The sequence below is a fragment of the Balaenoptera ricei genome, chromosome 1 (genome assembly GCF_028023285.1).
Source record: "Balaenoptera ricei isolate mBalRic1 chromosome 1, mBalRic1.hap2, whole genome shotgun sequence".
In the NCBI taxonomy this organism is placed as follows: domain Eukaryota; kingdom Metazoa; phylum Chordata; class Mammalia; order Artiodactyla; family Balaenopteridae; genus Balaenoptera; species Balaenoptera ricei.
In genome coordinates, this window is record NC_082639.1 from 99,317,002 (window position 1) to 99,332,775 (window position 15,774).

General features: G+C 55.8%; 3 protein-coding genes across 17 annotated transcripts in view; 1 reads left to right on the top strand and 2 right to left on the bottom strand.

Annotated features, from left to right (window-relative positions):
* Positions 1-69: 69 nt before the first annotated feature.
* Positions 70-6,636, bottom strand: RHOC (ras homolog family member C). 3 transcript variants are annotated; one of them, XM_059928020.1, is made up of 5 exons: positions 6,607-6,636; positions 2,673-2,836; positions 2,012-2,132; positions 1,544-1,674; positions 70-680 (listed from the first exon to the last, which is right to left on the bottom strand). In XM_059928020.1, exons 2-5 carry the CDS (start codon positions 2,826-2,828, stop codon positions 507-509), a joined length of 582 nt encoding a protein of 193 aa, XP_059784003.1. In that variant the 5' UTR covers positions 2,829-2,836; positions 6,607-6,636; the 3' UTR covers positions 70-506. The 3 variants fall into 3 exon arrangements, with proteins under 3 accessions (XP_059784003.1, XP_059783985.1, XP_059783993.1); XM_059928002.1 differs by lacking the exon at positions 6,607-6,636 and adding an exon at positions 6,322-6,431; XM_059928010.1 differs by lacking the exon at positions 6,607-6,636 and adding an exon at positions 5,752-6,131.
* The window catches only part of TAFA3 (TAFA chemokine like family member 3), a 23,426-nt gene continuing 13,997 nt past the window's right edge, over positions 6,346-15,774 (top strand). For all 6 annotated transcript variants that reach the window (XR_009504199.1, XR_009504198.1, XM_059927987.1 and 3 more), the window contains exon 1: positions 6,346-6,824. Coding sequence is in view for 4 of the 6 variants with exons in the window: in XM_059927987.1 (XP_059783970.1) it covers positions 6,767-6,824 (58 nt within the window). In the remaining 2 variants the exon portion in view is untranslated. The remainder of the gene's footprint in view (positions 6,825-15,774) is intronic.
* Positions 8,725-14,246, bottom strand: PPM1J (protein phosphatase, Mg2+/Mn2+ dependent 1J). 8 transcript variants are annotated; one of them, XM_059901135.1, is made up of 11 exons: positions 13,906-13,993; positions 12,389-12,589; positions 12,197-12,311; positions 11,448-11,735; positions 11,049-11,161; positions 10,689-10,773; positions 9,984-10,102; positions 9,717-9,780; positions 9,453-9,560; positions 9,190-9,341; positions 8,725-9,045 (listed from the first exon to the last, which is right to left on the bottom strand). In XM_059901135.1, the coding sequence occupies exons 4-11, from the start codon at positions 11,673-11,675 to the stop codon at positions 8,898-8,900; spliced, it is 1,017 nt and encodes a 338-aa protein (XP_059757118.1). In that variant the 5' UTR covers positions 11,676-11,735; positions 12,197-12,311; positions 12,389-12,589; positions 13,906-13,993; the 3' UTR covers positions 8,725-8,897. The 8 variants fall into 8 exon arrangements, with proteins under 8 accessions (XP_059757118.1, XP_059757119.1, XP_059757123.1 ...); XM_059901136.1 differs by lacking the exon at positions 13,906-13,993 and adding an exon at positions 12,714-12,760; XM_059901140.1 differs by lacking the exon at positions 12,389-12,589 and having other exon boundaries at positions 11,076-11,161; positions 13,906-14,246.

Here is a 15,774-nt window from a genome sequence, read left to right on the forward strand (position 1 = left end):
GGCAAGCACCCTGGAGAGATGGGACTCCAGGCTCACAGGGACCAGGAGAGAAAGGAAGCCACACACATGTTGGAGCCTGTGGCCTTTATTCATGCCCCACACCAAGTACAGCCAGATGCAAGGCCCCTGCCCAAAGCAGAAACACCAGGGGCCCGGGACTCCGGGTTACACCCTCCAAGTTCCCTACCCCAGATACTCTCCTGTGAGCCAGAAGTGTATAAAGTGCTGGTGTGATGATCCTCTGGGGAAGACCAAAGGGATCAAGAGCCCCACCCCTGGACCAAGGCAACAGGAGGAGGGACTGTGCTCTGGTTCCCAGAGTGCTGAGACGGGGCCTACGGCCACCACCATCAGGGCTGGGGAAGCGCGATGCAGTCCTGGGCAGGAGGGAATTGGGAAAGGGAGCCTTCAGCAGGGATCCCTAATAGGGTGGGGCTGCTGGGGGCAGGGGGAGTTTCTGCACCCCTGTGAAGGGAGGTGGGGGAGGAGGGGAGGCCTTGGGGGTCTCAGAGAATGGGGCAGCCCCTCCGGCGCTTATTCTTGCGGACCTGGAGGCCAGCCCGAGTGGCCATCTCAAACACCTCCCGCACCCCCTCCTTGGTCTTGGCTGAGCACTCAAGGTAGCCAAAGGCACTGATCCGGTTTGCCATGTCCCGGCCTTCCTCAGATCGAACAGGCTCCTGGGAAGGTAGAAGGAGAGTGGTCAAAGGAAGCTGCTGGTTAGGTGCACCTCACCCATATTTGTAACGAGAACAAATATCTCCTCCAGCCCTGACCCCACAAAGCATCCAAGCCCCGGCCACTGTGGATAGCTTCTGAGCTAGAGACCCAAGACTCAAATTTACCTTCAAAATTCTCTCCATCAGCCCTATACCCCACCGTACACTCTTCTCTTGCCTGAGTGAGGATCTACCATCCTCTGTTCTCACTTTCTTCCAATCCATCCTCTATGGCTGCCAGAATCATTTTTCTAACATGCTGACTCTGACCATATCTGTCCCCAGTTTAAAACTTTGCCATAATTATCCTCAAAGAATAGTCTAGATTCCTTATCCTGGCAGCTCTCCCTAATCAACTCATCCTCTGGCTAGAAAGCCACTTACCAAGTCCCCAAATAAGCCAGCTCCCTCACTCTGGGCCTTTTCCCAGCCACTCAGAATACCCTCCGTTCCACATCCACAGCAGCCCACACACCTCCCCAGGTATACTCTGATGGCTCCACCTGCATACCTCAAGCAAAACATCTACTGTAAGAACCCGGTTCCCTGAGGGCAAGGATTTTCTTATTCATCTTAATAGCCCCAATGCCAAACCGTGGACAATAGACAAATTAAAATGCCAAGTGACCTTGGACAAGTCACCGTACTCTGACAGTTTCATCAAATATTGGGTCAGACCCTAAGGGCCCCCAGGGGGTAGGAGGTGGACGTTACTGTCACTTCTAACACGGGGAGTCAGTAGGAGGGAGGCTCCTTCACCAGCCTGCAAGCCCTCAGAGGGCACCTGCCTCCCCAAGGCCTCCCAGCCCAGAGGCTGCACCGACCTGCTTCATCTTGGCCAGCTCTCTCCGGGTATGTTCGTCTTGCCTCAGGTCCTTCTTATTCCCCACTAGGATGATGGGCACGTTGGGGCAGAAGTGCTTCACCTCCGGGGTCCACTTCTCAGGAATGTTTTCTGCACAGACATGTCCCAACAGGTGTTGGTGCCTCCACTTAGGCTAGAAGGCTTCCCCTGGGTCCCCTTGTCTCCCCAGGGCAGAGTCTTAGAGGCTATTCAGCATGATAGTCCCTTCACAGGTCAACCCACCGCCCCCCACCCCCCACCCCGCTCACAGTACACACCCTCCCCTGAGCCCTCCGAGGGCCAGAGTCACCACAGGGAAGGAGGCTAACGGGGCTCCCCGCACCCTCCCACACAGCTTCTGAAGATGGTTGAAAGGAGCCAAGGCAAGAGCTCCCTCTGGTTGGTTGATTCCAAGGGATTCTCAACCCCCTCCCTCCAACCCCCTCACCCAGGCTGTCGGGGCTGTCGATGGAGAAGCACATGAGGATGACGTCAGTGTCCGGGTAGGAGAGAGGCCGCAGGCGATCATAGTCTTCCTGCCCTGCTGTGTCCCACAGAGCCAGCTCCACCTGACACACAGGGCCAGTGCTTAGCTAGCCTGAGGGCCCCAGTTACACACCCCACACCCTGCCACCCAGAGGTCCTCTCTGAAATCCTGGTCCCTTAGGTTCACTGAACATCTACTTATTGAGCACCTACTATGTGCCAGGGATACTGCTAATCATTGTCACACAACATAAACTAAGGTGAGTTTCTTAAATTCTGAGACAACAGCGTTTGATCTTTGTGCAGTTTGAGCTGCCATTGGGAGCACCACTATTTTATTTAATACTCATAAAAACCCTTCGAAGGAGGCCTTACCATTATTTCCATTTCACAGCTTGGGGAGCTTAAGCCCAGAGGCAAAGGGACTGGGCCCAGACTACAGAGCCAGCGTGTAAAAAACCAGGAGGTTATCCAGATTTCCTAAGACTGCAGTTTCACTTCCTAACTTCCACTGGTTCCAGCAGGGAGAGTGAAGCAAGGACATGGGTGGATGGTGAGCATGGACATCCCAGGTCCATAAGTGATGGGGGCAGGCGTGGTTCCAAGGGGCTCTTCGCCTTTACCTGCTTGCCGTCCACCTCTATGTCTGCGATGTAGTTCTCAAAGACAGTAGGGACATAGACTTCTGGGAATTGATCCTTGCTGAAGACGATGAGGAGGCAGGTCTTCCCACAGGCCCCATCCCCCACGATCACCAGCTTCTTTCGAATGGCAGCCATGGCTGGGGCTGGTAGGGAAGAGGCAGTGGGGATGTTGGGAAAAGCCAGTAAGTCCACAAACACTTCTCTGGGGCCCCCAAGACCTCCCTGGAAACCGAGGCATCCAGTGAAGGGAGAAGAGGGAGGGAAAGGGGCTTGCTCAGGCAAGTTCTTGCCAAGAACCAATTGTTCGGGCAACTGAGTCTGAAATTCCTAATCTCAAGGTCAGGGACAGGTCTCCCCCATGGGTTAGAATACAGAAGTGGGAGGTGGAAGAACCACCCACTTGGGAGACAGAAAGCATGAGTTCTAATCTAATCCACTCACCAACTGTGGGCCCCTGGACACCTAGAGGGGTGCTCAGGGACCAGTGATGTGTCCAGAAGAGCAAGCTTTTATCTATTCTACATATCAGGGTTTCAAGTCAGATGTATCTGTTACCAGGATTTTGATACTTTTTAAAGTTTAATAATTGTGAAGGTCCAATCTGGAACACATTGTCCCTCAGTCAGCACAAGTCATGCCTGCCCAGCGAAAAACGAAGAGTCCCTACCCATAAGGGTGGGTAAGGGAAAGAATATTTATCACACCCCTAGGTGCCAGGCACTATGGTGGGCATTTGGACAAAAATCACCTCCCTCAGTCCCCAGAAGCCTGGAAGGTCGGTAGTGAGCTCCCCATTTTGACAAACTAGGAAAGTGAGATTCATTGAGGTTAAGACACGAATTCAGAGTTGTGGCAGGGATGGCACTCAAAGCAGGGCTGTGTGACTCTAGAGTCTGTTGCTTTTCTACATATCACCCCAGAGGTGGGAAGGAGAGCAGAGGGAGGGAAACCCAGACAGAGGGCAGCGGCAGCAGCCAGCAGGCTTCCCTGGCCCACCCTGGCCCGGTCCCCAGAGCCCCGAGTCACACAAAGGAGGCTCAGTCCAGGCAGTGCCCACAGCCCACACTCGGGCAGCCTGCCTTCCTCCCCCTGCTTCCTCCTGGGCCTGGCAGCTACACTGGGTCACTCAGCCCCAGGCAGGGGACAATGACCACACTGTAGGGAGCCACACATCCACCACAGCAGAGCGACTGAGAATAATCCACCAGGGAATCACCTCCACCCACTCCCTGGAACAGCCCCTTCCTCCACTCTGTCCAGCTCACCCTGAGGCCCTGCCCACCCCTCCCTGTGACTCAGGGCAAGGAGTCAGCTTCCCAGGGTTTCCATGTGTCCCCTGCCCCCAACACACACCAAAGAGCATCTGCACAGTGCATCACACCTTCCCAGCTTCCCCGCGCCTAAGCTGAGCCTCACTTCCTCCTTCCCTGGGGAGAGGAGCTGACCTCCAGCCGGCTGGAGTTCCCAGGCCTACAGCCCAGGAGGAAGAGGGCGGGCTCTGGGCCTGAGATGAAGTGGAGGCTGTTGGGAGAAGCGGGGGCTGGAGCCGGTGCTGGGAGGAGCCCCCAAAAAAGAGACAAATGAGGGCCAGTCCCAGCACCAACCACACAGGGAGTAGTTAAAAAAGAAGGGGATGGTAACCTGATCTCTGCCCCAAACCTGGCTTTTTCTCAGTCCCACATCCTGTCAAACTAGGCTGAACTCCTTTACTCCCCACACACCACCACCACCTCACAGCCCTGCCTTGGTCTGCCTTTTAGGGAGCGAATACTCCAGCCCAAGGCAAGCTCTCTTCAGCAGTGGGATTCCGGGTGGCCTCCCTCCCCTCCACACACACACGCACAACGGTGGGATGAGGGCAAGTGGATATGAATCAGAGGGAATTTATAGGAGTTGAGGGCACGGCCACACTCTCCCCATCGCAACAGGGGCTCTCTCTGATACCCCAAAAACAGGCAAGAAGGCATTCACCCTGCCAGCAGATCCCCTCCAAAAACAGAAACCACCCTTCAGAAAAGGGGGTCTCAGGCTTCCCTGGTGGCGCAGTGCTTAAGAATCTGCCTGCCAATGCAGGAGACGGGTTCGAGCCGTGGTCCGGGAAGATCCTACATGCCATGGAGCAACTAAGCCCGTGCACCACAACAACTGAGCCTGTGCTCTAGAGCCCACGAGCCACAACTACTGAGTCCCTGTGCCACAACTACTGAAGCCCGTGCGCCCTAGAGCCCGTGCTCTGCAACAGGAGAAGCCACTGCAATGAGAAGCCTGCGCACCGCAACGAAGAGTAGTCCCTGCTCACCGCAACTAGAGAAAGCCCCCGCGCAGCAACGAAGACACAACGTGGCCAAAAATAAATAAAATACATTAATTAAAAAAAAAAAAAACGGGGTCCCCTGGAAGTTCCACCCAGGTGACCAGCTCCCTGACCTACTCCCACAGGTTCCATTGGTCCAACTGTGGGAAGACAGGCTGGGGTAGCCTCAACCTGGGATGGGCAGTGTGGATGGAGGGATAGAGAGCATTCACCACTGGGGTGAATACCAAATGCTTAGGCATGAATATGCCGCTGCCCTTCCCCACCCCAGGCAAGGCAGTTTAGGTGGCATCAGACGCTGGTGGGCAGAGGCCAGAACTCCAGGGCAAGGGCATGCATTAAATGACCTAGAGCCCCAGAGCTCAGTTAGAAGACGTTCCCTTCAGGCTCAGAAGAGTAGTTGGCCCAGGCCAGGCCAGGCCACCAGGCCCAACGCCAAGATGGCAAGAACAACAGCTCCCTGTGAGAGGCAGCCCCTGAGGAACTGCCCCACTGACCCTAAGAGGGGCAACCAAACCCCACACGGGGCCTGGAATGACCCTGGAACTTCTGGGATCTTCCCTGTAATAAAACAGCTGCCGTCTCCTCAATCATTCTCTAGATTTCCGGATGAACCAGGTTCTGCTGTACTCTGCCCACCACCCCTGAGGTCTAGGGAAGAAATCAGATATCTCCTCCTCAACTTGAAAACCACACACACACACACACACGCACACGGGTTGGATCCTTCCCAATCTCCCGTACCTCCACTCCAGGCCGGCTCCAGAAACCATCTAGGACGACGTCCAGAACCCCGGGGCAGTGGCGGCCCCCGCGGTCACACCCCGCCCCTATTCCCGCCACTCCACCGGCCCGGCGGGGGGGATTCCCACCTCAACCCGGACTCGGGCCCCGACCCACACCCAAGCCCAGGTCCACAGAGGGCCGCCAGGCCTGGGAGCTAGAGCGTCTGCGCTGGGGCTCCCTCGCCAAGACCCAAGTTGCCGTCTCTCCCGTCGCCCGGCCGGGCAGGTTCCGGGAAGCCGGGAGGAGAAGGGAACTGACTCCGACTCGGACACCAAGAGGCGAGAGGCCCTGCGGGGCAATTCCCGGGGCCCCTCACTGCAGCCCAGGAGGGCAGGGAGGGGCCGAGCCGGCCCGACCCCCGCACCGCCCAGACGCCGCGTACGAGGGAGGGCAGGCGGCCCGCGCTCGGACCAAAGCCCCTCCCCGGCCGGCGCCCCGAGCTCCTGCCAGGCGGAGAAGGGGGGAAGTGCTCTCCTGGGGATGAGTTCCCAGAACGACCCCGCCGCCCAGAGCCCCAACCCGGGATACCTTCCGCTCCGCCGCTTCCAGCTGCGCGGCCGGTGCCGGAGGCAGAGACTGACCCGAGGGGCACCGCCCCGCCCTCCTCCAGCGCCGCGGCGGGGAGGGGCGACTCGCGGGGTGGGGCGGGCCTGGCGGCCCTTGGCTCCGCCCGCCCACGGCCCCCGCTCACGTCCCCAGAGGGTCGCCCAGCGAGAGCCCCCGGCGTCTGGGGGAGATGCCGGGACTGTGGAGGAGTGGGCAGCGGGGCGAGGCGCGGCGAACGGGACCCCTGAGGACTCTGCCTCTGCCCACCTTCCAGCTCCTAGTGGCGGACCGGCGTCGGGAAAGTTGAGAGGCGCCCGGGGTGGGGTCAGGAAAGGGCCGCTGCTGCCCTCGCGTGGCCAACCGGCCACCCGCGCCTACATCACCTGGGGCTTCGCGGGAGGCGGGACTGGAAAAGGCGGCTTCGGGGATGCCCGAGGAGGAGGCCGCGGAAGATGCCCACCCTCTGCTTCTAGGATCATTGCGGAGTAAGTACAACCCACCATCATCCCCCCAGGCCTGGAGACCTTTCAGAACCTTTGAGATTCAGGGCACTTGGTTCCACCTCACAATTCCCTTCCTTCCCCCTAGCTGGAATTTCCAACTCCTACCCACCCTTCCATCCTGGAAATCTTTCTGGATCCCCAGCTGGGAATTCAGTTGCCACCCCCGTTGTATTATTTCTGTGCCTCTAGGGACACCTAGCCGGGCCTGACTTGTGCGTTGGGTATTTACCAACACGTGTATCTTCTTCCCTGAAAGGTACCTGAGGAGGTGGATGGAGGATGAGGAAGTCTACTCACATTTTATTAGCTTGTGCAGGGCACACTACATAGCTTTTAATAGTCATCACAGATCTCTAGGTTAAGTGTACTCATCCCCTTTTGCCTGTAAGGAAACTGAGGCTCGGGGGAAGTTAAGTGGCTTAACTTAAGTGGCTTACTTTTGCCATTTGTATGTGGCAGAGCAAGAACTCTGATAGTCAGGCCTGTCTAGCTCCAAAGCTGGTCTCTCTCCCTGCTGCCCACTGTGATCCTCCAACCTGTCCCTTCCCACTGTCTGGCACAGTGTGTGGCACATAATAGATTTTCAACAAATATTTGCTGAATGAATGAATGTTAGAAGTCATACAGACTTTAAAGATCTGAAGAGCAACCCACACATTTGCTAAATGACGAAACTGAGGTCCAGTGCGGTTTGGTCCCAGGCCTCTTAACTGGCTCAATAAACTGAGCTATGTGCTCAGTTCAGATCAGTTTCTGCCTTCAAAGAACTTACAATCTAAATTCCAAAGGCAGACAACGTAAAGATAGGTAATAGTTATTGAACCCTTATTACATGGACCTGGCTCTACATACATAAACTACTTTAGTCCTACAACTACCTCCTGAGGTAGTACTGTTACCTCCATTTTTCCAAAAAGCAAATTGAGGCTCAGAGAGATTGCAAACCTAGTGTTGGATTTGGCACCAGGATCCAAACAGCAGGACTTTCAAGCCCCTGTTCCTTGACTGCTACTCCGCACCAACTCCTCATATAGACAGTTGCAGTACAAGAGGCGAGCGCTGTAGTGGGGGCATGCGTGGGCTGTGGAAGGACAGGTGAGATGTTCAGGATGAGGTGATGTGTAGATTTTAAATGAGTTGGAGCTACTCCAGACCCACAGAGTTGTGGAAACCACAAGGCGGGGTGGGGCAGAAGACAGGGCCGGAGAAGGAAGCAGTGGCCAGATCATGAAGGTCCTTATATGCCACGCTCAAGAGCTGAGTGTCAGTTTTGGTCTAGGTGCAGCAAGGAGCCACCAAAGTATTTTCTCAGAGGAATCACCAACTCAGATTCACCCTGTGGAAAGGGCTCCCTGGCTGCTGTGTATATTGTATATTGGGGAAAGCAGGGGAGTGGCTTGGAGACAATTAGGAGGCTAATATACTGAAGGACTAAGGTAGTGACTGTAGGGATGGACAGATAGAAATATATTTAAGGGACTTCCCTGGCGGTCCAGTAGTTAAGACTCCGCGCTTCCAATGCAGGGGGCACAGGTTCGATCCCTGGTCCCCCGGGGAACTAGGATCCGCATGCAGTGTGGCCAAAAACTAAAAAAAAAATTGTTTTTAAAGAAATATATTTAAAAATATATAATCAACAATACTTAGTGATTGATTAGCTTGATGAGGAAGAAACGGAAGCCAAAGGTGCTCAACTCCAAGAATTCTAACTTGAGTAGCTGAGCTGGTGCCCCCTGAGATGATGAGCGGGGAGAGGACATATTTGTGGGGGAAGTAATGAATTCAGTTGGAGGAATGTTGAGTTGACGTGCCTGTGAGATGTCTAGGAGATGTTCAGGAGACAACTGGGACAGTTTTTAGTCAAAGTAAATAAAGACACACATATTTATCCATCTGGTTTATTTGCCAAGAGCTAAATTTTGGATCTAACTGGCACCCCTTCTTCAGTTAAATTGCCACTAAAGAAGGTCAAGGAGACAACTTCAGAATTTGGGTTGGGAGAGGGGTAAGCATGGAGAGGCTGGGATGGTGGTGGGAGGTTCGGGGCTGAGCCCCTCAGGAGTAGCTGCCTGGCCCTCCCAGGGGGATGACGAAGACCGAGATGTCATCCCCGGAACCCAGCTTGTTGTTGGGGAGACGCCAACCACGGTCCCGGGGGGTGCCCCGGGCCCCCAGGACCAGAGCTTGGGCCAGAGCTGTGTACCTGTCAGAAGCACATGTGCACATTCATGTACCAACATGTATATGGGAAGATGGATACACAGGCCCTCATGTGGGTCCCCAAGCATTTCTTCCCTGTGTCCCTTCCTTCCCCATCGTCATCCCCTTGCCGCCATACAACCCCTACCTGCTGGGGTCATTGGGCTCATAGGCTGACAGCACCCTGTCCACAGTGGCAGCTACCTCACAGTCACTGGTGACATCCCACAGCCCATCTGTTCCCAGGACTAGCACGTCATCTGGGCAGTGCTCATACTGCGTCAGGTCATACACTCGTACCTGGTGGGGAGAGAGGGTGCAGAGGGAGCTTGGGGATAAAGCGACCTTGGGAGAAAGCTGGCCTGAGACCCCCAGAGCAGGGAAGGCTAAGGAGGCTCCCATGTGGCTCACCTCAGGGAAAGAGGAGAGGAAGGGCTTGATGGGCAGGGTAGAACTGCAGACCCTGAGGTTGTGGTCTCCCAAGCCCCGGGTCACCCCAATGGTGGCCATCATTCGAGCCTAAAGGAAATGAGGAGGGGGCACTACTATAGCCTTCTTCCAGTCTCTCTGGGACCGTGGACCCTTTCCACCCCTACCCTCGGGTAGAACCTCCACCTCCCTAGACAAGTTGTGGTGGGTCCTCCTGCCCTCTCCCACCTCTACCATGGAGTTTACCTTTTTGCCCTCCCCACAGACCAGAGGAAACCTGAGATCCTCCAGCTCGATCTTTTTGTAGGCCCTGGGGAGGGGGGAGTAGAGGAGGCATCACCCAGGCATCAAAGTCCCTCTCCCCTAGGAGCCACACCCCTTACACAAACCCCTTAGAAGGGCCACATTCCCCCAGCTCCCAGCCTGGCCCAGCCTCCAGCTTCCACCTTGCTGCTGGCGAGGGACTGGTTGTGTTGCCATGGAAACGGGCCCCAGCTCTGAGGGAAGTGTTACCAGCCAGTCATGTTCTGGTCCCGGTACAGCATCCTCTGCCCCAGCTCCTTAGGCTGAACTCTGCGGGGGAACTCAAGGTGGGTGAATTCACCACCCAGCAGCTCTGGTTTCAGGAAGCCCTGGGGTTGGGAGCGGCCAGACAGAGCAGAGGGCCAGGGGGCATTAGGTTTACAGTACACCCTGGTGTAGAGGTGATGTTAATTACAGCAGACCCTTAAATGGAGTCTACTGTGTACCATGCACTGTTCTAATATTAACATATATTAGCTCATTTAATCCTCACAACAACTTTTAAGGCAGGAACTCTTGATTTATGGAGAAGTTCAGGGAACTGTTGAAGATCACACAAAGTACTCAAACCAGGATTCAATCCCAGGCAGCCCAGCTCCAGAGCCATTGCTTTAAAGCACTAAGCTATCCTGCCCCTTAGGGGCCTTTGCTGTTTCCTTCCCCCACTCTGACCGCACTTCCTTCCTCAGTTGGGGCCACAGTGGGAGGCACTGGAGCAGCCCACGCTCTTTCCTGCCACATCCTCCACACCAGCTCAGCCCTGCACTCCATAGTCTGTGGAGTGGCGTTCCCAGTAAGCTCCCAGTAAGGAGCGGTCTGTCTGTGTGGTGAGGGTTGGAGAGTCCTTGGGACACAGGGTACAGAGAGACACAAGATTAGTAAGGAATGGGAGTAGGGAGTTTAGTTCCTACTTACAAGCGTCTGAAGACGCTGGCGCTCAGTCTCCGGGGTGAACTCCCGTGACATTGGAATGATTTCTCCATTCCGGACAATGATGGCTCTGCCCAGAGAAACAAAAGGTTTGGGCTCAGCTCTCTGCAACCCCCTCACATAAAGAGTTCCAAAAAGACAAGGCCCTCCCTCAGAGTCCGTCACCCAGACCCCCAGTTTTCCTCCCCTCATAGCTATTTCAGGCCCTTCCTTATGTCTCTGATCCCTCCTGACCCCTTCCAGTCTCTGAATTTTAACACCCATCACGTCACTCTCTTCTATTCCCCCATCCCAGAAGCTTGACCCCTCCCCCGCACAGCCTTTTTCAAAGCTCCCACCCCATACCTGCTGTCACCTGCATTGGCTACGTACACCTTGCCTAGCAAGTAGACCACAACCAGTGCACAGCAGCCCCCCTCCACTTGGTGGCCACGCCGCTCCCGGGCCATCTGCTCATCCTGCCATATGAGGAAGGGTCAAAGGGGGTGGATGAAGAAGAGGCTCCAGACACACAGCCACCCGCCCCACATCTGCAGAAATAAACTGGCCCAGCAAGCCACACTGGTGGACAGTAGGGAAGATATCGGTATAACACCCACTTCTCCCTCCCTCTGAACCAAGTTCTGCTCAGGTTCTCAAAGCTGTTATGGGTTCTCAGCATCACCTCCTCAGGCCACCTGACTCCCATACAGAGTTGACCAAAGTGTCTGCCTGGCAGGCCCTTGGCCCGGGCCACCCACTTACCATGAGCTGGAAGGCATTCTCAATGGCACCCACTACCAGGCTCTCATGAGTCACTTCCTTCTGCGAAGACCAGCAGGACTGAGGACCAACCAAGTGAGAGGAATCAGAGGAACCTGGAGCCCCCGGGGTGGACGGGAGGCAGAGGGGAGGTGGCGAGGGGTCCTGGAGTATCTCCACCAGGTCCTTTAGCTGCTCCCGAATGTGGCGATGCAGGAGCCTAGAGGCCATTTCGGCAGCTCTGCCCCCTGCGTGCCCATCAAACAGGCCCCAGTAGTAGAAGCAGAGTCCCTGGTGGAGGAAAAGTTGGAGGTGAGTGTGTGTGTGTGTGTTATGCAGGGAGAAGAGCAAGACTCTGGGCATCCATATAAACATTAGAGAGGAGGTTAGATTTTGGTATTTAAGGCAAATTAGATTTATTCACTCATTCACCAAAGGCATACTATTTGTCTGAAAGCAAAGCATCAAAAAAGTCAAACTCAGAGGATAAAAGATGCAAAAATAAGCAATGGTAGTTATTAAATCATCAATAAATACATGAGCATCTCCATTTTAAGTGGAAAACTAAATATTCATACTGACATGGTAGAATCTACCTGATCAATGCCAGATAAAGGTTCTGTGCCATTAAGGTAGAAAGCTAGTGAGTTAGGAGTTAGGTCTATCACATGGCTCAGATTAAAACTGAATGCCTAGAATCCCTGGGGATAGTTGTCTCCTGGGAAGGTTAGGAAAGGGGGTGGGGAGCTTACCTGGCCTCGGCTAGGCTCCCTCGGTGCCCCTGAAACACTCCTCCGACCTTCCACATACACCACTTCACAGCAAGCCTGGTCCTCATTGTGCCGGCTCTTGCCAGCGTTGATGACCCTGTCAGGCCGAAGTGACCACATCAGGTTGGACATCAGACCAGGTCCTGGAATAACTCCCACCTGAGACGCACATACCGTCTCTGGCCTGCTGGCCAAGCTGAGAAAGGTCACAGCCACCTGGGAACCAGGCCAGAGGGAGGAGGAGAAGGGAGGCAGGGCAAGGCACAAGGAGTACTGCCTGGGTGTTGGGCTCCACCACCTCCTAGAAAGGCCACAGCAGCACTCTCCCACCTCAGGTCTCCCATCCCTTCCCTAATGGTGCCACTGGGGGAGGACCTGGATGGAGGGAAGGAGGTTTTAATTCCTGGCTTGCCAAGACCCTGCATCCACTCTGACCCCCAAAAAACTCTTCTAGCGCCTTGTCCACAACACCCCACCCCACCCTCATGAGCACACCCACCTTTATCGTAAAATCATCCAGTGAAAGTTTCTGCTGCTTTTTTTTTTCTTTTTTGGCCTCATGTGGGATCTTAGTTCCCCCCCACCCCCACCCCAGGGATCGAACCCGAGTCCCCTGCATTGGAAGCATGGACCATTGGACTGCCAGGGAAGTTCCAGTTTCTGCTGTTTGGCAATGAGTAAGTGCTCCGGCACAGATCAGGAAAGAGGAATTGAAATAGGGTAGGAGTGGAAGCCTCCCTGGACTGCGCAGGAGCCACATAACCCCAGACTCTTCCCAAATAGGAAGTTAAAGGAGCTGGTAGTGGGGCCGCGGGTCCACCAGCCACAACCCTCAGCCCCTCAGCGGCCCCATTTCCCTCAGTGCTCTGCTCTCCCAGCAGATGCATTAAAAATCCACCGGCCCTGTAGGAATTCCCTAGTGGTCCAGTGGTTAGGACTCCGCGCTCTCACTGCCGGGTCCCCGGGTCAGGGAACTAAGATCCTGCACTGCCAACAAACAACCAAACAAGAAAAAAAAAAAAAAAAAAATTCACGCAGCTTGGAGCAAGCCGGCTGCTGCCGCCACTCCCACCGCTCTGGCCCGGAGGTCCACTTCCTTGCCTGGCCAGGGCAAGTCCCCCCACCAAGGGGTGTTCAAAGGGGGCCCTCCCGCTTCCCCGGGCGGCCCCTCCCCCGCCCCTGGGGAAGCCGGCGGCCGCCTGGTGTCTCGGGCTATTTCTGGGTGTGGAGGGGGAGGGGAACGGTAAGAGGACAGGGAACTGGGGCGCTGGGGTCGGGAAGCCCAAGGAGTTTTTCCAGCCGCCATCTCCTATATTAAAAGTGACCCCCGCTCCTTGAAACTTCTCCTCCCTTAGCCATTAAACTAGCGGGCCGCGACTGAGAACTGGCCAACTCATCGTTCACGGGCCCTCCACTCTCCGGGCTCTGGGAGAGAACAAGGTCCTGAAGCGGTGCGGGTGAGGATAGTCAGCGAGCTAGAAAGTCCTGAGAAAAGCTGCACCCGACTTGAGAAAGGGCTGGGAGTGGGTGCGGCCCGAAGCCCAGAGGACAGCAACGGTCCTGGGGAAAAAGAGCTCCTGGCACCAAAAGCGGCGAGAGGGGATGCGTCCCAGCGCCCGGGATGCCGAGGTGGGGAGGAGGTTGGGAATGGGAGTCCCATCCTGGTTAGGGTGTCCCCCGGGGACGCTCACTCGGCGTAGCCCGTGCTCCAAGGCAGGCGACGGCCGGTGTCCGGGGGGCTTTGCACAGCCCGGCCAGCGTGGTCATCGGCGCGTCGCAGGCCCCCAGGGCTCAGCTGCAGAAAGGTCGGTCGGGAGAAGCTTGCTCGAGCCTCTACTGTCTTCGCGGGCGCCGCACTCCCGCTCCCAGCCCTAGCCGGAGGGCTTCTGGGAGCTTGTGGAGGGGCGGCGGGTGGCGCCGAGGTCGAGTTGGGCAGGTCCGGCGACTTGGGGCGCGGAGGCGGGGCGCCCCCAGAGCTCACCAGGTGCGCCACGGCCGAGCGCACCCGGTTTAGCATGTTGCCTCCCTGCCCCGCCCTCGGCCGTGGCCCCGCCCCAGGACAGGCCCCGCCCCCTAGGGCTCTGGAGGGGCGGTGCTCGCTCCGGTCAGTTCGGCCCCACCATAGGCTCACGGCTCGCAGGGCCGGACCCCGGGAAAACTACCTGCGCCTCTGGGCTACCCCGGGAACAGCCCCGCCGGCTTGTGGCCTCTCCCCCGCCCCGTTCCGACTTCTCCCGCCTCCGCTTTTTGGGGGGAAAAAGGGTCTGCTGTTGTAGGAAGGGGACAGAAATCTTATTTCAGCCTTGCTCTATATTTATCAGCTAGAACTTCCCCATTGTGACGGGAGGGTGGTGTCTCCTCGCCCTGGGTTCGTTGTGGCTAGCCTGCCCAGAGGGTGATGGAGCTGATCTCCGTTAGCGACCGCTGGGTGTGAAGCTCCAGGTGTGGTAACACCTCTGGCTGCGGCTGCCGGAATGAGAGTGAGGGCCAGCAAGCTGGTGCTGGGGGTGGTGTGGAAGTGGTAACAAGGCAGGCTGGAGCCAATCATCCTGAATTAGGGAGCTGGGTAAGTTCCTGGATTCCCTAGGGCGCTGTGCCCCGTGAAGACCACCGCTAGATCCGGCAGAACAGTTACCACTCCGACTCCACTTTTTTTTTTTTTCAGGACCCAATTTCCGCCCATATTTGGATCTCCCCTGACCACAGCAGAACTGTTAGTAAGGATAACAATAACTACATTTATTGAGGACTTACTAATAATAGGCCCTCTACAAGGCACTTTCTATACTTTAGGCCCTTTACACTGCACACTAACCCTGCAAGGTAGGTTTTATTATGTTCGTTTTATGGATGACGCAGGACTGGGCGCTCCTGTCATTTTACATGACTTGTTCCAGGAGGTCAACAGCCAGTGGGAAATTCATGCCCATGTCCGTTCCCCAGCCACCCACACTGATTCTATCTTAAGAACCAAGCTGATTTATCTAGATCAGAGAGGAAGGGTTAAGAGGTAGGTGAATAGAAGGGGGGAGGGGTTCCTCCTCTCCCACCCTCCTCCTCTTAAGGCAAAGGCTGAGAACAGTCCAGGTGAACAACTGTGGCTGCCACCGGGGGGAGACAGAGGCCAGGCTAAGTCCCTGCCTGAGGGGAGGGTGGTACTGACCTGATGCTGGAACAGCTATGTTCCTAAGCCTGGGAATTGATTGTTAGGCCTCCAGAGACACCTCCTACCCCACACATGGTTCAAATGGGCACAAGGCCCTTATGGTCCTAATGCAAGTCAGGGTAGTCCTCAGGGACTGGCACCCAGTTCATGGTGGGGATTCCACCTCTGGACTCTGTCAGCTGGGTGCTTCCTGACCATGACCCTCTCTGTTCCTGGCTAGACTGTACCCCCAGAAGGGGTGTCTTTTCTGGTAGCTTCCAAATAAAAATCTCACAATGGTCATTCAGGTTTGTAGACTTCTATAATTATGCCTGCACTTTGGGCAGAGAGAAGGAAAAAGAAGAAAAGAAAAGAAAACCAGAAAAAGTCAGACCCAAAGGCACACAGAGTGGCA